The 23926-nt window shown below is 37.7% G+C and overlaps 1 protein-coding gene across 29 annotated transcripts in view; it reads left to right on the top strand.

The window, feature by feature from the left end:
- Positions 1–23926, top strand: part of LOC105466182 (ankyrin 3) — a 703092-nt gene that overhangs the window by 430188 nt on the left and 248978 nt on the right. For 27 of the 29 annotated variants that reach the window (XM_011715205.3, XM_071069573.1, XM_071069576.1 and 24 more), the window contains 3 exons: positions 22571–22672; positions 23064–23162; positions 23340–23438. In XM_011715205.3, coding sequence (XP_011713507.2) covers positions 22571–22672; positions 23064–23162; positions 23340–23438 — 300 coding nt within the window. Of the gene's footprint in view, positions 1–998; positions 1429–1506; positions 1710–22570; positions 22673–23063; positions 23163–23339; positions 23439–23926 lie in introns of those variants that run through there. The other 2 variants (XM_071069582.1, XM_071069579.1) reach the window with 2 other exon arrangements.

Genomic DNA, 23926 nt, shown 5'->3' with positions numbered 1-23926 from the left:
TTATTATGACATTATTGCCAATATTAAAGCCTATATACCCATTTCCTAAACACGCACTTATGATTCCCCCTTCCCTGCTCTATTTATTCCCATAGAATTTATCACTTTGAACGTATTCAACAAGGTATTTATTATGTTTATGGTTTATCATCTGTCTTCCCACATCTGCTGGTGTATATAAGTTTCATAAAAAATAGGAATTTTCTCAGTTTTCTTCATTGTTTTTCCTTCCACATTGTACCTCAGTGCCTAGAATAATGTCTGGCACTTATTAGGCTCTGTGTAAATTATGTGTTGAGTGAACAGACTTACACTGATCTTCCTGAAGTTTAACTGAGCCTACCATGATCACATTCCTTCAAGCCTTAAAGGTTTAAGAGAACTATTGATTAGAACTGTACTAAATAAAATATAAATGCAGGTTATTATAATGATGGGTTCTTTAGGGCTCTGATTCTTGTGTGAGAACAGTAAAAAGTTGCCTAAAGAGTTGCATATCTGAAAAGCTGAATTTTATTAGTTGAAAAAAGCTAAGTAGAAAAGACTTATCTGGGCTGGGTATAGTGGCTCATGCCTATAATCCTAGCACTTTGGGAGACTGAGGCAGGTAGATCATTTGAGCTCAGAAGTTTGAGACCAGCCTGGCCAACGTGGTGAAACCCCATCCTTACTAAAAATACAAAAATTAGCCAGGTGTGGTGGTGGGCACCTGTAGTCCCAGCTTCTCAGGAGACTAAGGCAGGAGAATTGCCTGAACCAGAGAAGCGGAGGTTGCGGTGAGCTGAGATCCCGCCACTGCACTCCAGCCTGGGTGACAGAGTGAGACTGTCTCAAAAAAAAAAAAAAAAAAAAAAAAAAGTATATTGTGTGTGTGTGTGTATAGAGAGGAAGTATTCAATATATCTCGGAAGTATTCAATGAGTTGGTTTTTTTTTTTTTCTCTTCCCCTGGCTATACACGAGTTTGGCATAGTGCTGTATTTTTAAAAAGATGATCATCAGTTGCATTTGCCCTTTGATAAAAGGAAATTGGTTTAGTAAAGTAACTCTCCTTGGCAGTAAAGTGTGCCCTCAGAGTGTGCATGTGTATGTGTGTGAGTGTGTATATTACTGTAGGTATACATGTCTACACAGACATATATTCATTAGAAAAGCCAATACAGGGAAGGAAATTAAAAGTTTAAAAAGTCCAATAGTAAAAGTCAAGCTGACTGGATTCCAGAAAGTCAGAGGAGAAAATGGTGGTATTGTGTTTAGAAGGAATGTCAGAGTAGCGTGCGTACAGAGGAAAGTGCTGATAAGCAGAATGACAAAAGCTGGTCTCATGAGTAATTCCAAGCAGCCAGAAAGCCAGGATACAATCCCCAGCTGATTGCCCTGCTATTCTCGGTATTCCACGTATCATGACTAAATCCACAGAGCCAATATGGTAAGTTGTGGGGAATTCTGGGAGGTACTATGCTGTTTGTAAGGCCCAAGCAGATTCTGTACTCTTGTCTGCCCCGCCCACCCCCCATTTAAATACTCTAGTTAGTTGCTTCTGCCCAGCTCCTACCTCCTTCCTGGGAAGTGGGGGAAACCTTTACATTTCCGAAGGCAGATATTTTTAGATGTGATGCTCTGTCCAAAGTGTTAACTAATTGAGTTATCAGGTTTCTTACTTGGCCACGGGGAATGGCAGTGGAAGAGGGAGAGAGCTTCCCAGAACAAGTAAGCATTTACAGCTTCTAAATGAAATGTGCTTTTCTTATAGAAGTTCTGTTTTGCCCTGAATAGTTGTGCCTTTTAAAAAATGTTTGTTGCTGGGTAGGAAGGAAATTAACCTGTTTGCACCATGGATCACTTGAGTTAAATATGTGTAGAACAATGGACCGTCCTTTCTTTCTGTTTTGTTCCGATCTGTACTCTAGATATGTTTTGCCTGTGATGTAATTTGGAGTGAGTTCAGCTAAGGCCTGCCTTAAGAGGATGCATAACAAAATACAAAAAGACAGGGGGAGATTAGGAGTGCAGGAAAAGCCTGGTAAATCCAAGAGTGTACAAAGGTTTACATGGTTGCACTTTCTTCAAGAGAAACCAACAGCTTTAAAATTCAGCTTTTTCTGATGTATTAATTACAAAGGGCAATATGAAATTTTACAGTTGGGGGAGAAAACATAGAATTAAAATTTGTTTTCGAAACTCATATAAATGGTAGATGAAGGATGTAATTAGAATTTGGAAAATGTGATTTTATTTCTATCTTAATAGAATTGCAGATAGATATAAATAAGTCATCTTGTTTAATAATTTTAGAGAATTGGCATAGTAAGCCATTGCCTCCTTAAGGTATACTATATAGATAAAGGGAGTAAATATTTGCTTTGTGTCTGTGAAGTTTTGAAGTATTTGATATTGAGGGATTCACCTAATGCTATGTAGATCATGGTATAGTTGAAAATTTTCATGTGATCTCTTGTTTCTACCTGTATCCTTTCATCTAACTGTGCGATGTTATACAGTTAACATCAGTGTATCTAACTCTGAGAACACCTTAGATTCCTGAAGATTGTGTTTAAACATCTAGTGAAATAGTCATAATGACTAGAATGAGACATCATAAAAATGAGGACATGTTGCTTGTTCTAATGTCAGGTGGACAGACGTGCTAATGGTTTTGAGAAAACAGCTGTCATTTCACAGTGTTACAAAAAGCAATTTGGAAAACTTACAATTTTTATCTTTATTTTAAATGGATTCAGTTTTCCTGTTTGTACTCTTAAAGACAGAATATTTTTTGCAAAAAGATTAACCTTTCGTGACCTTCATGGAATGTGGCAATATTGCATATGTACAATTATGAAATTTTAATCTGAGTGAGATTTTGTAAAACATTCTTTGTGTCTCAAAGAAAGCCTTTTTAAGGGTAAACTTTGAGATTCATAATAAAGCTATAAGATGAATGCCAGACATTAATGCCAATTGAAATTTACTAGTAATGTAATTAATGCCAATTGAAATGTACTAGTAATGTAAGCATATTGGCAAGTGAGTCCTAAAAATCGTGTTATATCACTCTAAAAATTATCAACTTACCCGTCCAAAACTTTTACACTGTACTGTTAAATTATGATGTGTATTCTGTTCCATCAGTTGTGGATTTGAAAACTTTACATATGCATAATCATAAATTACATAGTTAGACAGCTTTGAGAAATATTGCTGGGAAGGGTTTGAGCAATAAGGTTTGCTATAACAAATCTTAAAGAATGTACCTGAAGAGTTCTGGCCTTTTGTTAACTAATAAATTTTAAAAATCTGAGATCCAAAAGAAAGCCCAAATAAAAGTAGACCATCTTGTTTCTGCCTTCTGTCAGAATATATCAACTAAATGGTGAAAGCATTTGATCTCAGCCCATATGTGCAGTGTTTTCTGTTTTGGTGGGCATGCTGTTTGAAAAACGTGTAATAAAATGACAGACTGAATTGGAAATTATCATGCCCTAAGCAGTAACTCTGGAAGGGTACTGACCTGATACAAATCATATAGAAGTTCCATCACAATAGAGTAGCATATACTATTGCTGTACTGGGTTTTGCTGGAAAATGAAGAAGAATTTTTCCTCTCCTGCCTTCGTCTCTGACTTGAATGAAAGACTGAACACTTTATCTGCATGAGCTGAACTATGGATAAAATCCTTGCAAAGAGGGTATAGTAGATAATTGCATTTTCATGAATGATCATTAATACTTCCTGCTGCTTCTGTCCGGCTTGTGGTTTTTACGGTATTGTTTAGAGATTTTCTGTATGGAAGAACTAGAACTAGTTTTGACATAAATGATTGATGAAAAGTTAACTTTAAAGTTTAACTCTTCAATAATGCTCATGAAAAAAACCTAGACTTTAATATTGAACAAAACCCAAATGTAATCCAATTTTAATGTGCCTTTTAGAAGTAGCTCATAATAAGATCCCTCAATAGCAACTGATGTGCACTAATTTTAAATCCCGTGACGTTACCCTATAATGCCAAATAGAAAATCTTTGAACTCGGCTGTTTCCTATTTTATATATATATATATTTTCAGTGATTGATCCACTAATAAATACATATCTAATTATTGGAGGAATCCCTCATTTTATTGTTGATTTTCACTTAAGAAAATTGTGGGCAAGTAGGATATTTTCTACAGTCAAACTCAAAAAAAGGAATCACAAAACTTGTCTTTTACTGCTGAGACTATTATAGTGTTTGTTTTGAAATGCAAACTTTTAGTTATATAGTAAATGTAATATTTACTTACCAAATAAATTTGTGCTGTGTGACAATATAAAGATGCTACCTCAGGTCAGTTATAAATTTGGATAATAATCAAGTTATCTGTAAGACCAAAAAGAATTTACAATCTAATGTGGTGTCCTTTTGAAGTCATTCTCTTTATAATGTTAAGACATTTTTAGTCACAAAGTAAATATGTGTTTGCCAACTCTATCCTAATTCTAATGTTTATTTTTTAGATGTTTTATCATGATCCTAAGAATATATTGCAAAACCTAGTAATAAAAATTAAACTGTGTCTTCTAATTGGACTATTGACAAATATATAATTATATTATATAGCATAAATTTCAGTGTATTTCAGGAAAATATTCATAGTTACTAATAATCACCTGTTAAGCTTAAGAATCTGTAAGGAATTTAATTCTTCTGTTTTAGGAGTCTCTTTTTACTTTTGTAAGTAAGATTTTTGTAAGAATATCTTTGTAGGTATTCATGATAGCAAACATTTCCAGAGAATAATGTTGGGTAGTGAATGCCATCTTTTTCTTTAGTCGAGTACAATGAGTGATGGCAACCAGCTTGAAAAGTAGAAGCCAATAATGTTAAAAATTGTTTTTCAGAATCTAGATATGTTTCAGCTTTATTTAATCTTGAATTATTGATTATTTTGTATTCTAACTCAACATTATTTTGATGTATTGTAAATTTACATACTTCTGTAATTCAATGATTGTTGTCATATTTTGAAAACACTTACATCTGTAAGATAAGATATATTTTGAACACTGCATACTTTTTTTTTTTTTTTTTTTTCAGACGAGGTCTCACTCCATTGCCCAGACTGGAGTGCAGTAGCACAATCACAGCTCACTGTAGCCTTGAAGTCCCAGGTTCAAGCAATCCTCCCACCTCAGCCTCCTGAGTAACTGAGGCTACAGGTGTACACCACCACCCCCAGCTAATTTTAAAAATATTTTTTGTAGAGACGGGGTCCCACTATGTTCAGCCCAAGTTGGTCTCAGACTCTTAGGCTCAAATGATCCTCTCCTCTCAGCCTCCCAAAGTGCTGAGGGATTACAGGCATGACCCACTACACCCAGCCCTACTGTAGACTTTTAAACACAGACTATGTCTTGCTCATTATTTGATCCCCAAAACCTGGAACATAGCATGTATTCAATACTTGTTAAGGTTTTAAACAAAGCTTCATCTTTGAAGGGTATAGCCTCTCATAATTGTGGCCTTCTAGTCACCAGTTAGTCGTACAAGAGACTATTTTAAAATATTAAATATTTTTAAAAATTTTTTAAGGGAACATGCTCTAGTTAACTTTCCATTTTAGTGACTAGAATCAGGCTGTCATTTTCCATGTAGAAGTTTCCCAGAACAAAGGATTGGTATCTGTGATTGTGTTTATCCAACAATGACAAGTTGTCCTTAAGGAATTCTCATGCTGTCTTTCTGGCAGCATCACTTGCAGTGGAATTTGTTGCTTATTTCTCACATGTCATTTCCAAGGACCTTAAGTGGACATCCTATGGACAGAGTTATCCACTAGGGAAGTGTATTAGTGTCCAAGTATTTGGACTGTGTGGACATAGCCACTTGGAAAGACTCTAGGAGAACTAAAGCAAGGTAGCAGAAAAACAGTGAATAGGTACTGATTAGAATGATCCTAGTCTGTACTTTGCAATAGCAGCACTATATTTATTTAGACTTTGTCTTCCTGCTCAGTCATGCCTTTTGCTTAAAGTATTCTCTTCGGAGGTGTTAGGGCTTTGTATCATGAGGTCAATCAAGAACCCTGGGTGTCCCTGAGACCCTTCTAAAGTACCCTGAAGACTGGTATCCTTGACATAGTTCAACCAAAACAATATGTACATTAAAGAGATTTGCAGACTCATAAAACAATACCAGTCATCTCATCTTTTTTGTTTGTTTTGGAAAATACAGTTATGTTTCATAAGATACGTATTTTAAATGAGCATGTAATAAGATTGCCCTTGTTATTTTAAAATAAATTAATGATTAATTTTTAAATTCTCAGCTTTATTTTCTAATGTGGTAAATAACAATAGTTATAATCCTCATAATCAAAAGCTCTTTGAGGCTCCTCAGTGATATTTAGGAGTATAAAGTCATCTTGAGTAATGAGTTTGAGAACCACTGCTGTAGATAGATCACAGTGTGAGCGTTCTCGGCTTTGTTTGCTTCCCTTACTTTCTGAAAGCATTGGGCAAATGAGGTCAAGTTCATGGGTTCAGTCCCTGTATGTTTATTTGACTCTCATGCTTATAATTGTAGCCAAACTAGAATATTAACTTAAGATAAGTTTAAAGTGATAATTAATAAAGGATAATGTTGATTGGAGACCAACTGTGTGCCGTGCCATTTCTAACTGCTCGGCACGTATTATCTCCTTTAATGTCAACAGCCCTCTGAGTTAAATTTTACTGCTAATTTCATTTTACAGATAGGGAAATTTAACTACAGTGTGTTTAAGTGTCTTGACCAAAGTCACATCCTTTGTGAATTGCAGATCCAGGTTGTGAACGTAGGCATCCTGGGTCCAGAGTCTGAACTCTGAAATCACTAAACTATATTGACTTGCCAATAGAAAGTGACATATTAGTCTAGATCTATTTGCAAATACTTAGAAAACACCTATTACATAGCTCCTTAAGTAGGAGCCTTTGCTCCTAGTAACCCTCACAGTACGTTTTGGCTGTTAGACTATAACATAACTGAAAGTCACCTTCTGTATTTTAACTACTTATAACTACAGATTCCAATGGTTACCTTAACTTTGGGATAAAGTCTACTCTTAACTTGTTTCATTTTACATCATAAAAAATAACATCTTTCCTTATTTTCTTTACTACATGTTTCCTTCACACTTCTAGAAAGATTTCTTGTGTGTCTATGGATGTGCTCTTTCTATATTTTGTCCTTTTGTTGTATTCAATGTGAAGCTGTTTGAGCCTCCCAATTCCAAATCTAGTCAAGGAAAAATATAAATGTCACTTACCGATTATTTATGATCCCAAATCAGTCTATCTATCTGTCTATCTGACTTCTCTAGTGAGCTAACCTTGTTTTTAAAACTGTTTTTTATACATTCAAATAAGAACTTATTTAGCTATGTTTTCAACAAGGGCTCCTAAAATCCCTTTGTTGATTACAGACTTAAGTGGAAATGAAACATTTTAAGTGAAAAGAACAATAGCATTTTGGTATATATATATTTTTTAAATCAGCATGAAACCATCCTCCCTGCAAGCCCCCTACCTCCCAAAAAAGACAGATAGTTTCATTTACCAACAATTCTAGCAAGGCTCCAGCTGCATCAGCTGGTGCACAACGTTTTAGGATGATAAATTCAAGAACTCACTAGCTAACGCCTCCTCTCCCTCTGGTGCCATGGCCTCACTCTTCAGTTCCTCTGGGCTTTTAAACCTCAGGCCTCTAATTATCTGACCAGGAAGCTGAAGTCCATGGTATTGTAATTTCCTAGCTGATTCACACCATATAGAGTATATTTATGCATTGCAAGAAAATAGTTATGTTTGCAGTATTAAGTCTATCCACACTAAAAATCAAGCTATTTATTTCCTGATCTAAAAAAAAAAAAAGCTGTTGGGAAAATGTTCATCTATTCAAATACTTTCTCTTCTTTCTGCTACCTAGACCAGTTTTAGCTTATCACTGTTTTCAGTTGCTATATATAAAATGTGAATACTTGCCTGGATTAAATATTTTAGGACTCATGCCAATACCTCCCACATAATAAGGATCCTTAAGCATGAAGGCCTGAAATCCTTCTTCTGATTCATAACATACCAAATAAATGGAAAAATCCCAAACAGTTGTCATGTTTTATATAATCTATCATGTATAATGCCAGAAGTTACTGCTATGTATTTCCTGAGCAGAACATAGCAACATCTCAGTATTATGAGGTACACCTCTAAGGGACTCAGCAGTTTGTTATGGTGGTGGTTGTGTAGTCAAGCTATGCAAAAAACTGGAATCTGTTTTATAAACAAAGATTGCCATGGACTGCCAGATTTTAACTGCATAATACTATCTTGTTTCATTTTATGTTTAATGAAACAAAGTTGTCGGTCATTTGTAGCCATCTTCATGTGTGAGGAGTGGGTCTAATTCATTCTTGTTCTGTATCATTAGGTGGTAGGAAGAACATTAAAGCCAGGGAACCCAAATTCTATTTTCAACACTTTCTCTAAATAGTTTATAAAATCACACCTCTCGTTGCTTCAGTTTTCTATCTATTTAATAGAGATGATACAGTGACCGCTGCTTACCCCAAAATATAAGATGTGTATAACAGACAGAATTGTACATATTTCTTGTTGAATACAAAGCAAATTGTTTATTAAGACTAAGAGTTAATCATTACGGTATCTTTGCTTACCAGTTTACTAGTTCAGGGCTATGAACCATGAGATTATTTAGTAAATGTTGAGGTGAGTCGAGGGCTTGTACGTAAATGACTAATGCTATCACAAGATGATAAATGAAGGCGCGATGAGATGCATGCCAGCAGATCCCTCCAGGAGAGGGATGTTTAAAGCAGCCACTTTCTCTGGTAAACAAGGAAGAACAGATTATGCATCAAGGATTTCCTAGGCAGCTTGGCTCACAGGAAAGCAAATGAGAATTTCTTAACCGACATGTTCACGTGGGAAATAATTGCGACAGGTGAGCTAGATGAAGCAAAGCAAAAAGAGAGAAGGGGGTGACTGATAGAAAGTTTAGGATCCTGGGCAGGGCGCGGTGGCTCATGCCTGTAATCCCAGCACTTTTGGAGGCTGAGGCAGGTGGATCACCTGAGGTCAGGAGTTCGAGACCAGCCTGGCCAATGTAATGAAACCCCATCTCTACTAAAAATACAAAAATTAGCCAGGTGTGGTGGTGGGTACCTGTAATCCCAGCTACTCAGGAGGCTGAGGCAGGAGAATCACTTGAACCCGGGAGGCGGAGGTTGCAGTGAACTGAGATTGTGCCACTGCATTCTGGCCTGGCAACAGAGTGAGACTCCATCCAGAAAAAAAAAAAAGAAAAAAAAAGAAAAGAAAAGAAAAGGAAAAAAAAAAAAAGAAAGAAAGAAAGAAAAGAAAAGAAAAAAGAAAGTGTAGGACCCCAGTGGCTTTATGTTCTTTTGTTCAGCGCGCACCTTCTGCCAAAAAAATGGAAAATACTTTAGGTGTTTTTGGGAAGGCTGTCATCTAGAACACTTACAGATTACAAACCAGCGTTAACTACTGTTTCATTAAACCAGTGTTACTATCTTATTTTAACCCAATGGGGAAAAAAATTCCCTGAAATAAGCATGATTACACTTTTCCAAAGGACTAAATCTTCCTTATATTAACATTCCATTAGTGTGTATTAAGAAAGAAAAATAATTCTCCAGGGCTGCTGTATGTTTTGAATTGCCTAGCCCTGAGAATGCGGTGGATAGACTTGTTTTCCCCACCCCCCCCCCAAAGCAACGTATTACTATTTCTCTTGTACTTCTTTGTCTCAAGAGCTAACAAGAAACAGGTTCAAACACAGCAGAGGTTTCAAAAGAGTCTGGTAATGAATACACCCGCAAAACCTACTTATCAGAAATGGTTTCTCCATCTGTGGTTATTTTCCTGGCTTATTTATTTGAATCTTTAGATTTCACAATAGTCAAAGACAAATATTTTATTAATTTTAAGGATGGCCTGGCTCTTCCTGTTGTATAGCTTCACCAAAGTCATGACAAACTCATGCTGCCCTAAAATTTCCTAATGAAATAAAGTTGAATGATTCCTTTTAATTTTAAATTTGAAAAGTATCTTGAGCTGGGCACCGTGGCTTACATTTGTAATCCCAACACTTGGGAGGCCAAGATGGGAGGATTACTTGAGCCCAAAAGTCAAGAACAGCCTGGGTAACATGGCGAAACTCCATCTCTACTGAAAAATACAAAAATCAGTCAGGTGTGGTGGTGTGCACTGTAGACCTGGCTACTAGGGAGGTCGAAGTGGGAGGATTGCTTGATCCTGGGAGATGGAGGTTGCAGTGAGCTCCAGCCTGGGTGATAGAGAGAGACTGTCTGGCAAAAAAGAAAAAAAGAAAAGTATCTTGGATAAAGGGCTATACTTATTTTCATATCTTGGGTTAGGTACCTTGGCCACAAGAGAACTTTTATTAACACTGTTCCATCTTTGTTTATTTGGAAAATTAAACACTTACCATTAGCAGTGGAAGCATTTGCACATTGCATAATATCATGGAGCTTTTAGGGCAGGGGGGATCTTGCTTGTCATCCAGTCAAATCATCCTACCAGTTCCTTACATCATGTATAGCTTTCTGCCTAATACAGCATAATGACTTTGTGTCTGCAGCACAGTAAGATACCTTGCAACTTCCGTAGTGTAAGGAAAATGAAAGTTATGAGTCAAAATAGTTTGAAGTCAAAATAGTTGGCCATAGCCTGGTACAAATCAAGACAAAATGTTACTATATTGACCTCATATTATTAAGGCACAAATTCTCCTCTCCTGATCCCTATGATTTTATATCCTCTGAGAGAAAAGTGAAACTGGCTTTTTAAGATCTTACTTTATATTATCAGAAAATTTGAGACAAATGCAAATCCTGTTTTGCAGCTGAACACAATAAAGATTACGTTGAGGGATATTAGAAATACCCACCCACCCACCAGCACCTGACATGCGTTTTCCCCCCATGGGAAAACTTTTTTTCTTCTCTGTATTTATTTCCATTGCTAATCAGTCTCCAAGAGAATTTTTAGGAGTCTGAATTCTGAGTGAGAAAAAAATACCCCCAGGGCCTGAATTCTAGATCCTCCTTTTGATGTAAACCAGATCATAGTAGACAGACTGGGTGAGGGTATGTTTTATCAGCATATGGCAAGGTAAATCTCTTGAAAACACTGCCTTTACAAAAACAAAAGCCTGCCAGCACTGTATTTTTTTAACTGGTCCCACTCCCCTCTATTTAAAGATAAAGATGGGAACGTTGTTTTGCCTTTCAGCATGAGAGTGGCCACTGTGCACAGACACCCCAGCAGGTTGGAAATGTGCACCAGCAGGGGCCTTTCTGGCACAGGTCCCAGTGTGAAGATGCTAACCATGCCTAACATGTGTTAGGGGACAGTGACCTCATTTTCAGGGATGAACTGAGGTTACTTCCAAGCAAAATCCACGCAAAGGCAGCCTTGTAGCAATCAGAGGGAATCCGTGGAGCCAGCCCCATTTACTTCAGTTGGTTTTGATAGTGATGATTACTAATACAGGCCACCTTTAGAAATTTAGAAGCTTTTTTTTAATTGGTTAAGTAACCACCGCCTTTTACTCCTCTTCTGGCTGATTTATGGATGAGAAGTGCTGGTTTATTTCTAATAACTGGATAGCAATTAAGTAAAAAAAAGAATAAAAGCTTAATAATCTGAGGTCTTTCCTAACTAAACTGGTTCAAGTTTTTTCAAGCTCTTGCCATGGATAAGACACATAAAATTCCCCTTTGTTTAAGATCTCCACACCCAAAACACATACTTGAAAAGAATGCATTTGCTGACATAAACCAATCTCTTAAAAAGAGAAATACCAATCTCTTAAAGATCCAAGGTTTTTACTGACAGGCAGCAGATTATAACATGAATGTCACCATTGTTTTCGTTTGTGTAATTGGTTGCATTCTTTTGAAATTGGTGGGAAATTAGATCACTGTGCAAGATATCTATAAAAATATCAGTGCACAATATCTTACTCTAAAATAACTGGCAACTGAGTGGTCACAATCACGATGGCCATGTCCCAGTGATTCAGCTCTAGTCTCATAGGAAAAAAAAAATCCACCCTTTGGCTCCCCTCTCATGTGCTTGGGCAGAGCCACAGCTCTGTATCCCATACCAAAGTCTTAAACACAGAAGAATGGGCCTTTCAAGTCATTTGACTAATTTTTTTTGTTGGAAGTTATCTTATTCTAAATAAACACATTTTAGATTTTGAAAACTTCAAGTCCCCTTTCTGATGGAGAATAATTTTCAAACTCATGTTACTTTGTTCACTAAAAATTACTTCTCAGTGCTACCAAGCAAAGCCCCTCATCTTTAGTTTCTGGCTATAAAACTTTGCCTTTAAAAGCAGGGGGCATAAGGCTGGGCACTGTGGCTCACACCAACACTTTGGGAGGCTGAGACAGGCAGATCACTTGAGCCTAGGAGTTTGAGACTAGCCTGGGTGACATGCTGAAACCCATGTCTACAAAAAATACAAAAACTAGCCAGGTGTGGTGGTGTGTACCTAAAGTCCCAACTACTTGGAAGGCTGAGGTGGGAGGATCACCTGAGCTACAGCGAGCCATGATAGTGCCACTGCACTCCAGCCTGGGTGCGAGAGTGAGACCTTGTCTCCAAAAAAGAAAGGAGGGAGGGAGGGAGAAAGAGAGGAAGGGGGAGGGGAGAGAAGGGGAGGGGAGAAGAAGAAAGAGGGTTGCATAAGCCAGAAACTGTGGATTGCTTGAGCCCAGGAGCTTGAATACAGCCTGGGCAACAGAACAAGACCCCATCTCTTTAAAAAGAAAAAGAAAAAAAAAAAGGCAGGGCATAGATGAAAAAGGGTTGGGGGAGGTAATTATAAAAGTCAACAATTTAAAATCTGGCCTTGAGATCTTAATCTTGTATGTGAAATTAAAAGCCTGTCAGTATACCTTCAGAATGCTTCTTATATCACACTTTCTTGTCCATTCCACAGCTAGCCCCCCAGGTCATCTTATCACATTGTCACATACAAACATATTTTCACAGTAACCTACTTCAGTGGCTTTCTCCTTTGGTGAAGGATAACTTAATGTGCCACCAAAGGAGATCGACTTGAGCTGCATTGATCAAAACGTCCCATCTCAGACCAATTGAATCTGAATCCCTTGGCTGTGGGTGTGTGTGTGTGTGTGTGTGTGTGTGTGTGTGTGTGTTAGTTATTCCTGCCTGGGAGATCCTTGAGGCATGGGGGGGTTGACAACAAGGACCCACAGGTCTTATCTCCATTTCCTCCCACACTCAACTCTGACGTCAATTAATTGGGTCAATATATAGCTTTAATGATGTCTTTTCACTCTTCAAAACTCTTTATTTCCTCCCGGTATCTTTGTGGTGAAGTTAAATCAGATTTATCTGGTGTTCCAAACCTCTTCTGAACCTGTCTTTTTGCCTACTCCCCTCTCCCAGGGGAATCCCCTTTGAGTAGAGATTGTCTATTCACCATTCCTCAAACCTCTCTGGCTCTTTATTTCTACCTATCTTTTCTTCCTTTTATTCTCACTGACCAAATACCCTGTTGAAATCCTGCCTCCTGCTACCCACTGTTTTCCCAGCTATTTCCAGGATGCAGAATTGGCCCTTCCCAATGAGCTTCTCTGACTTTATCAACTTCCGTAGGTTCATCTACTATGAATTCAGGCTCCAGTGTGCACAGCTAGATTTTAACGTTATTGAAAGCTGCATCCTCAAGGTGGAGGACAAAGACCTACCTAAAAGAGATTATCGTCCATCTTTGTAGGATATGTGATCCTAAGCAGAACAGACCAAGTGCTGTAGGAGTCCAGAGCGAGAAGGGGTCATGCCTAGTGCTTATCAGGGAAAGTAGCAAATACAAAGGGATCTTTGAGCTGGACCCAGAATTTAGTAGGTGAGTCTGTTGGCCAGGTGCGGGGAAGTGAGGAGTGTTGGTGAGCATTACTAGCAGAGCATTAGTACTATTACCAATGACCCAGGTGAGTTGCAGTGCCAGGAAATTTTAGGGGGCAGTTGAGGAATAAAAAGATATCTAGGTTGCTTTCAAGATTAGTGTTGATTCACGTTTTGTTTCAGGCTGGAAGTATGTGTTTGGGACAGGTTTTAAAGGGCCTGTGAGCCTATGCCATAGAAGTGGATTTTATGGTTTAACAGCAACAACATTTGAACAAATGAGGTATGGCATAAAACAGCAATATATGAAACAGATAAGGGTACACCTATTGGGGCGAAACTGAAGATAGGCACACAGAACTCTGCTCACTGAGCCCTACCCTTGATCTCAGTGTTTCTAAATTTTGGGGCTCCACGGAACTCAATTGGAAAACCCCTGGTGTTGAGGGAATAGCCTGGGCTTGTTATCAAGCAGTCTTACGTTTCATTCTTTGCTGCTTACTTATTAGTTATGTGACCTTGCGCAAGCCATTTAATTTTTAAGAAAGTTAGGTTTCCGCCTCTGTAATGAGATTCCTGTTTTGATTGAATACTTAAGAAATAAATGATAATACATGTATAGTAAGACATAGTACATAATAGTACTACATGTAAAATGCTTAGCGAGGTCCCAGGCATATAGTAGGCACTCATTTAATTGCAGCTATTTTCCTTGTCTTGACTTTCTTTGAACCCTCAGTGGCTCTTCATACACTGTTCAGTGCTTCTAGCCGATTCAATTAGTGCCAACTACAACCTCCTGGAGATTTTTTAAATGATCTAGGCATTATATAGCAAGGACCTGAACTGGCCAGGGAGCAGGATGAATGAGGAAAAAGAAAGCTAGCATATTTTCAGCTGCAGGGAAAGCTAAGAAGTTAGGGAAACAATAAAAGTAAGTCTTTTGAAGTGCATCTTTGAACTAGCATTTTAAAGGTAAGAGGCCTGTAGAGATTTAAATATATATATATGTGTGAAAGCAAAAACTGTTTTACTTGGTTGTGTGAATACAGAGTACAGGACACAAAGCCTAGGATTTGCCCAAGGTGGATAGTCTGACAAGAGACCCCACATTAACCTGGGCCCCAAATGGTGAGCCCCCAATATAAGAATGGACAGGAAAGAAACCCACCATATAGAAGAGACAGGAAAAACACTCCTCTCTCCATTTGTCACCAGATGGAAGGGAAAAAAAATCTGTCCTGAGAATGTGTAACCATAAAGAATCCCTCATATCTATACCAATTTGAGATCTAAATTTATCCGTGTAGTCTTAACAAAAACAAAAACAAAAAACCTCAAGCCAAGCATTTATTTTTAAAGTAATCTTGAGTTGATAGTGCCTCTAGGCAACTGACAGAACCAATCTCAAATTTCTGTTTGGAATATGACAACATTAACCTAGGCATTAAAGAATTACCAAAGATTAGTTTCTAAGGAATATGAGATCACAAGCAACAGTCACAAGCCTCAGAAATGTAAATTGGTGCAATCACTTTGAAATACAGTTAACTAGAAATTAACTAGTAAAGCTGAATAAGCACATACTGAGTGATCCAGCATTTATGATCCTAAGATTTAAAAAACTCTTGCCCTTATGTGTCCCAACTAGTGCCAGAATATTAGTGGCAATATCTTTCGTAGTGAGTCCAAACTGGAAACAAGACAAACATCCATCAACTCTACAGTGGATAAATACATTGCACTATAATCACATAATGGACTCTTCTACGCTAGCAATTATAAATTACCCACATATTACATGTCAACATGGATGACTCTAAGAAACACAACATTAGACAAACAAAGACAGAATGATACATAATATATAATTTTACTTACATGAAGTACTAAGACTCTTGAGTACTCAGTACTAAGACTAAGTCAATTACATAATATTTAGCTTAGGGAGGGGTACATAAATGTTAAAACTATAAAGAAAGGCGTGAGAGTAATTAACTAAAACAGAGGATGCCTTAGGAGAACCACTCAAGAAGGGACTCACTGGAAGTCTTCAAATCCACTTGTAAGTTGCATTCTTGAGTTGAATAGTGGGTACGTGGTTGTTCATCTTATGATTTTTCTTTAAACTGTTCATATATGTTTTATGTATTTTTAAATGTGTGATATGCATCATGATAAATACTTTTTTAAAAAAAGGAGAAAGAACTAAAAAAAGTCCCTGAGATGGAATATTGAATCAGATGTGTACACATAACTTTCTGGAAGGGGGTTTGAGGGAGAGAGTGAAGTAAAATAGGTAATCAGAGAGTTACACCAAGATTGCATGCCTGGGTGGCTTGGATAATCTTGGGATGTTTAAATAAAAACAAGGAAATCTATTGTTCATATTTCTGTCATTAGCATCTGGTTATCTGGTTGCAGGCAGATGCATTATATATCTCAGCACACTTTTGTTGTTGCTGTTGTTGAGTGAGGGAATTGTGGGACATGGAAATGTCTGGGGGTGAGGATGAGCACTATGTGGATATGGAGTGCTGGGCTTAGAGAGAATGGTGGGAGCCATGGAAGTGATTAGGTCACCTAGAAAGAGCATACAGGAAGGAAAGAAATGTGAGTTCTGAACATTTTCAGTGATGGGTTGACGCAGTGAGGCACAGAAGGAAGTGAACAAAGAGATGACAGAGGAAAAGCTAAAGACAAGATTTTCAAGAAAGAGAAGGTGATCGGTACTGTCAAATGGTTCAACATTATAAGAGGAGAAACTTAAAAGTCATGGAACTTGATGACTGGAAGGTCATTGGTGATTTTATACAGAGAGACAGTATTGATGAGTGAGAGAAACCATATTGCCAGAAGTGCAAATATGAATTAGTATTAAGGATATAAGTCAGTGTGAACCTAAACCAATCTTTCAAAATGTTGGATATTTAAAGGAGAACTTCTAAACATCTACTTATTGAGTGCCTAACTATGCACTCACATTGTTAATTACTTTACCTGAATTATCTAATTTTATCCTAACAGTAGGTTATTTTATTCCCATTTGACAGCTGAGAAAACTAAGGTATATATATATTTTCAAAAACTTGCCAAACACTAAGAGGTAGAATAGCTGAAATACAGATTTGGGCTGTGTGATTCCAGTGCTTTGGTTCTTACCTCATCCACTGCGCTGGGAAATAGAGGAGATCATTACTTGCAATCAGGTGCTGGGTAGAAAAGTAGAAGGAAAATTTTTTGTATTTTGGGCTTTGTTTTGTTTTCTATGTTGGTAGGCAGAAGGCAGGGCACCAGTAGAAAAAAGGAATTTGAAGTTTACAGGAAGGATCATCTGACCCTTCACATGGCTCCCAGGTAGCTGGGAAGATGGGATAACAGGGAAAGATTAGAGAATTGGCACATCAAGTAGATAGAGGCTCCTGAAATTGCCCTCGCCCCCCAGAAAGGTTTAGAAGCAAAGGAGCAGAGCTATATTATGTACTTACTGGCTCTCCAGTCTGCATTTTTTCAGGTGATCCACTGTTAGCCTGATCTTGAGTCTCATAATAAACTGAATGAGAAAATCCTGATCCATGGAAGATAACCTAAAAGTGCCTAAAATAGTTAATTCAATGGATGGATGGACAAATGGATGGACTGATGGAAAATGAATGAATGAATGAGCTAAGAATTCTCATTTGGAATAGACCAAACATGTAAACCCTTTCTTAGAATGCTGATTAACAGCCTAGACTCCAGAGCCAGACTGGGTTTGCATCCCTGCCATTCACAAGCTCTGTGTCCCTGGGAAAGTCATTCATCCTGCAGCTCAATTTTCTCATCTATGAAATGGAGCTAGTAATAGTACCTACTTGTGTTAGTTTGCTAGGGCTGACGTAGTAAACCACCACAAACCGGGTGGCTTAAAATAACCGAAATGTATTCTCTCACAGTTCTGGAGGCCAGAAGTCCAAAATTAAGGTGTCAGTAGAATCACACTTCCTCTAGAGACGCTACGGGAGAATTCTTCCTTGCTTTTTCCCACTTCTGGTGGTCCTTGCCTTGAGGTAGCATTAACTCAAGTCTCTGCCTCTTTCTTCACTTGGCCATCATCTATCTTCTGTGTCCATGTGACTTCTCTTCTTATAAGGTCACCAGTCATTGGATTTTGGGCCCATTCTAATCCCGTATGACCTCTTCTTAACTAATAATATCTGCAAAGATTGTATTTCCAAATATGGTCATGTTCTGAGGTTCGTAATGAACATCGGTTTTGGGGAGACACCATTCAACCCGCTCCATTACTTAATGGAATTGTTATAAGGATTACATAAATTAACATAAGGACTTATAAAATTAATACATATTAAGTGATGAATAATATAATTAAGTTAATATTAAGTGCTTGTAATCATGTCTAACTTATAGCCAAAGGTATGAAGTATTACCAGTGTTGGCACTCTGAAAATGCTTATTCTTTCCAATAACTGCTTTCTGTTGAATAATATCAATATTCCACTGCCAGTAAAGATGCTGAGTTACTAGATTAATTCATAATAGTGCTTGACTCTATCCCTGAAGCTATTTCCTTGAAAAACATACATGATTCATATTCCTAGTAAAATGATTAAGTAGACAGGATATTAACTGGTAACAAAATAAGCTTCCATTTTCCAAATTCCTCAGATTTTGGTCACCCAGAGGAAAAAAAGTGTTGAACAACCTGTTCATATTCATTTTTGTGCAACTAATTCCTTAGGCAGTGGCTTTGTCTGTGTGACTTTCCATGTGGCGGAGCCCAATTTGTCTTTGAACCTAATTTCCTCCATAGTAGTTTGTTGATGTTTTTGGATGCATCTTAGATACAGCATCAAAAGAGGCATTGTTTTGATACAAGATTATCAAAAGGTTAGAAAAACAAGCTATAGACTATGTTAAGGGTAAGTCCTAGTTATTCCATGAAATGACGGCAACGAGATACAACCCACTGATACTGAGTCTAGTACCAAATACTGTGTTTTTTACATGAAGGATATAAACAACAATGCCTAAGTATTATATACTCTATATGGGAAAAATTGGGGGGAAAATGGTTAAGAACCCAATATTTGCCCTGCCACTTATGCAAGGTTATTTTAGAGGAGAGAGAATAAGAAGCTGTGAAATGAAAGCAAATAATTCATTATTTGTACCACATTTATTTTGTTCACCAGTGTGTATCCAGATATTGACACAATGACTAACACATAGTCGACATTCAACAAATATTTGAGGAAGGAAGATATGGCATATTGCTTGCTGATGGCTAAGAGTGAAAGGAAGAACTTATTGGGGGCTTTATAATGTCACTTCCTAAGATGTAAATTTTCTTCAGGGCAGTCTTCATTCCCCTCTTCTTGCTTTTTCTCTATCTTTTCCCCCTTTTTATTTGAAGTGGGTGGTGGTTATGGTTTTGGTGTGGTAAGCATGTTGGTATGTAACAGAGCCAAGGAAAGTGAAGAAAATTAATATCTGTTTTTGCTTGTACTTCCTAAAATTCTGAGGCAGTCAGTTAGCTATCTCAGAGAATTGTTTGATATCAGGATTGTTGAAAAAAATAGATATAATGAAGGCGTCCACCAGAGAATTTGTTTCAGTAGAGCAGGAATTCTTAAATGCAAGTTGATGAGCAGGCTTAGCGCTCCTGAGCCACATGAAATTATGTGCAAATTGTGTATGCAGATGTAGATTTGGCATGTGTATGTACAATTGTTGATGGAAGATAATTCATTCACCATCCTTTATTAGTCTCGGAAGAATCCAGATCCCAAATAGGTAGAGAACCACTGAATTCAAAGATTTGTTTTATACTGATTTTGTTTTGTTTTAGAGGTTTGGATGGGAAAATTCTGAGGAAACTTGAGAGGAAATTGGACAGTGCATGGAATTATTAAATCTTTCCAGATAAGGGATCAATTCAAAGGCTTTTCTTCTTGAATTCCAACACCTCTTTTTTAACATCTTTAGCTGCTGTTGTTATGCACTCCACATTGGAGTTTGGGATGCTTAACTCACAGTTGTTATCTCTGGCAGTTGAAATATCCAGGCAGACTGATGTCATTTGTTCCCAGAACGGCATCAGAGCCCTTCTGGGCAAATTCACTGATAAGTCATTGAACAGGCACAAAGAAGATGATATTTTATGGTGCAATGAGCCATCCTTGCGTAGCTAATTTAGTTCTAACTGAACTTATAAACAAAAAACTAACCTCTAAATAGTGATCCTCTTTAAAAACTGCATTCTGTTTTTCTTTAAATCCCTGGAAACTTTGATTCGTCCTTTGTTTAACTTGAACCTTTATCTCTTATCATCTGCCTAAACCTCTGCTCTGATTAAATGATTTTCATGCTTATCTCAAATTCCAATTTTATGTTATTTTAAGTAATAGCTATGTGTGCTCTCAGACACCTGACTCGGTGACTTAGTTTATCTGGTATTCACCTTTGTATCTATCAGATTCTCAACTTAAACTGCTGCTGCTGCTGCTAATAAAGCCTCTTGTATTATTCCAGGCAATAATTTGATTAATAGTTATTTCCACCCAATTTACTTATTTGTTGATTCGTTCATTCCCAAAACACTTATAGGCACTTGCTATATGCCAAGAATGCTTCCAGTTGCAGGGGAAACAGTAAGATGAAGATTACACATGGAGTCACATTGCCTTGTGCTGAGTCAAGGCTTGTGGCAACCCAAACAGGCCAAAGAGTGAAGCCTCCTTAAGCATACAATCTTTATGTAAGTTGGGTTAGTGTTTATTTAAAGCAGTGGTTCTCAACTAGGAAGACTTTGCCCCCTCCCCCAAGGGACATTTGGCAATTCTGGAGACACTTTTAGTTATCAGAAATAGGGGATACCACTGGCACCTGGTCAGTAGAAAATGCTGGTAAACATTGGACAATGAACAGGACAGTCCCCTACAGCAAAGAATTATTCAGATCAAAATGCCAATACTGCTGAGGCTGAGAAGCCTCAATTTAGAGGCACAGTAGTGATTGAGAAAGGCTCACTACTGTAAAAGAGAAGGGGGCAGGTGACTCCAGAGGCAGTCGCCTCGCCTCTGAGGTTCTGAGCAAGTTGACTCTTAGTGAATTGACCCACACTGGAACCAAAGACCCTTCTGAGGGGTAGAATTTTCTTCTTCTCAATTACATTTTCATGAAAGAATTAGCATTCCTGTCTTAAAGACTGGCATCTTGGCTGCTGTCCAGTTGCCTGCTCCTTAATCTGCCTCCTCTGCATATTCTGAAGGGGCTGATAATTTAGGGTGGAAGAAGGACAGGTATACCAAAATCTGTGATGTTGTGTGGTAAATACAAAGCGAGTTCAATGAAATTAATACTGGGAGCATTGAGAAACTAAACTCCACCTGGGGGATCTGGGCAGGCTTCACGGATGAGGCAGCATTTGAACAAAGTGTTTGAAGGCAGTGTTTACCATATGGCTGATAGAAGACACTTTTCTCTTTTAAGCCATACCCTGCATGATTGCATTTATAACTGGTGACAAGATGTATCTGGCTGCTCTTTCAGGAAAACCTGCTTTTGTATTGTACTGTATTAAGCAATACTTCTTTACAGATTTTGCAGGCCCAGCTTTGCAGTGTCTTTCCCCTCACCATCTTTCTATCAAAGATTTCAATAGCAGGTGGTTTCAACTATGAAATTATAGATGTGAGAGTTTAGCAGTAGTTAAAAGCTGCAAGCTTTCAGTGAGTGAATTACACGTCTTGTTTTAAAATTTTATATATATTTCTTCCTTTCTGCTGCTGCTCCAACATATGGCTATGTACTGTAGGAAAATCCAGTAGAACATCATTGCCTGCAAATTTCTGTTAGACTATTAAGTACAACATAAAATGGGTTAAGCATGGTGGCTCATGCCTATAATCCCAACACTTTCGGAGGCCAAGGTGGGAGGATTGCCTGAGGCCAGGAGTTCAAGACCAGCCTGGGAACATAGCGAGACCCCTGTCTCTAAAAACTAAAAAAGTAGCCTGGCATGGTGGCGCATGTCTATAGTCTCAGCTACTCAGGACGTTGAGGCCAAGGATCACTTGAGCCCAGGAGTTCGAGGCTGCAGTGAGCTGTGATTGCACCATTGCACTCCAGCCGGAGCAACAGAGTAAGACCCTGCCTCTAAGAAGAAGAAGAAGAATGCCATTTTGAATCTATTAATTGAAAAACTTGCTGTGATAGATATGGATAAAAGGAATAGATGTTACGTTTCTGCTACAAGAAAATAGTGGGGTCTTCATAATGTAATTATCAATAACTTACAGAATTTCTCTTTTCCCTCTGGAAATTGTGTGTTGATTTAAGGTGCCTGTACATTACAGGAAATTTTCTCTGTCAATTCAGAATGAACTCTGACATCACACAAGGGATAACATTGTACTCTTGAAGCTAACTTCTAAAAAATGCGTCCTTTTCTTGGTTCTTTTTACAAAGAACTTTTATTCATATTTTCATTGTTAGAAATAAGAGTTCAATTATTTTAGTTTGGACCTTAAGCTGGATAGTTTATAAACATGCATATTAGCTTCTTTTCTCATCAAAATGTTTTTCTTTTCCATTTTAGTCTGATGCCAATGCAAGTTACTTAAGAGCAGCTAGAGCTGGACACCTCGAAAAGGCCCTCGACTACATAAAAAATGGAGTTGACATCAACATTTGCAATCAGGTTAGTTGGAGTTATTATTGAATTTTTTACTTAAAATTCTAAAAATCCAGACTTCAAAGTCCTTAAAGACTTTATTTTTTTGCGAGTTTTTTTTTTCCGTTGAATTTTATCAGCTTGTCATTGTCAAATTATTCCCTGTTAGAGGAACATTCAGAAATGTCGGCATATGTCCCTTAATAATTAATTTCTAAAATTTAGTAAACAGTGATAATAGAACAACCCATCCGGTTTTCAAGTACTTTGATTCCTAATTCACGATTCAAGTTCCTGCACTGCACACATGCAAGTGATCATCAGGTGGGACATTATAATAGCTCAGGAGTCCTTGGTAGACTGTTTACTGCTCTATTTTCAGCCTGCTGAGTAAAGCTTTTCCTTTACTTTTAATCAGAATGGGTTGAACGCTCTCCATCTTGCTTCCAAAGAAGGCCATGTAGAAGTTGTTTCTGAGCTGCTACAGAGAGAAGCCAATGTGGACGCAGCTACAAAGGTCAGTATCATGTATCTAATGCTTTTTGTACCACTCACCATGTTCTGTGAGGATTCAGCCCTCAGTAAGAATGGGGGCACAACTCTCATAAGGTATTTGTCAAATGTGTTCTTTTTGGGAAGAACAGAAAAATTCAAAAGGTCGATGAGTTGATAAATCTTGACTTTCATTTCACAGAAAGGAAACACAGCATTGCACATCGCATCTTTGGCTGGACAAGCAGAGGTGGTAAAAGTCTTGGTTACAAATGGAGCCAATGTCAATGCACAATCTCAGGTAAGTCTACAACTCCATGCCATAGACATTGTGTTATCATTTACAAGCAATATTCTTTGGGTCAGGTGCCTGCTTAGTTCATATGTCCTCTAAGAACACAATATTTAAGAACTATATTTAAAAAGTTATATTATTGCACACTTTGGAAGGCAAAGGTGGGCAAATCACTTGAGGCCAGGAGTTTGAGACCAGCCTTGCCAACATGGTGAAACCCTGCCTCTACTAAAAACACAAAAAAATTAGCCTGGCGTCATGGCACATGCCTGTAATCCCAGCTACTTGGGAGGCTGAGGCATGAGAGTCACTTGTACCCAGGAGGCAGAGGTTGCAATGAGCCGAGATTGCATCACTGCACTCCAGCCTGGGTGACAGAGCAAGACTCTGTCTCAAAAAAAAAAAGTTAAATTATTGCAGATTATTTAAATTCATGTGTGTTTTCATTTGTTTTTTTTATATATATATATATATGTATATATATATGAGAGAGA

The sequence above is a fragment of the Macaca nemestrina genome, chromosome 9 (genome assembly GCF_043159975.1).
Source record: "Macaca nemestrina isolate mMacNem1 chromosome 9, mMacNem.hap1, whole genome shotgun sequence".
NCBI classification, from domain to species: Eukaryota; Metazoa; Chordata; class Mammalia; order Primates; family Cercopithecidae; genus Macaca; species Macaca nemestrina.
The sequence above is the reverse complement of the archived record's forward strand: the minus strand, read 5'-3'. Positions and strand labels throughout refer to the sequence as shown.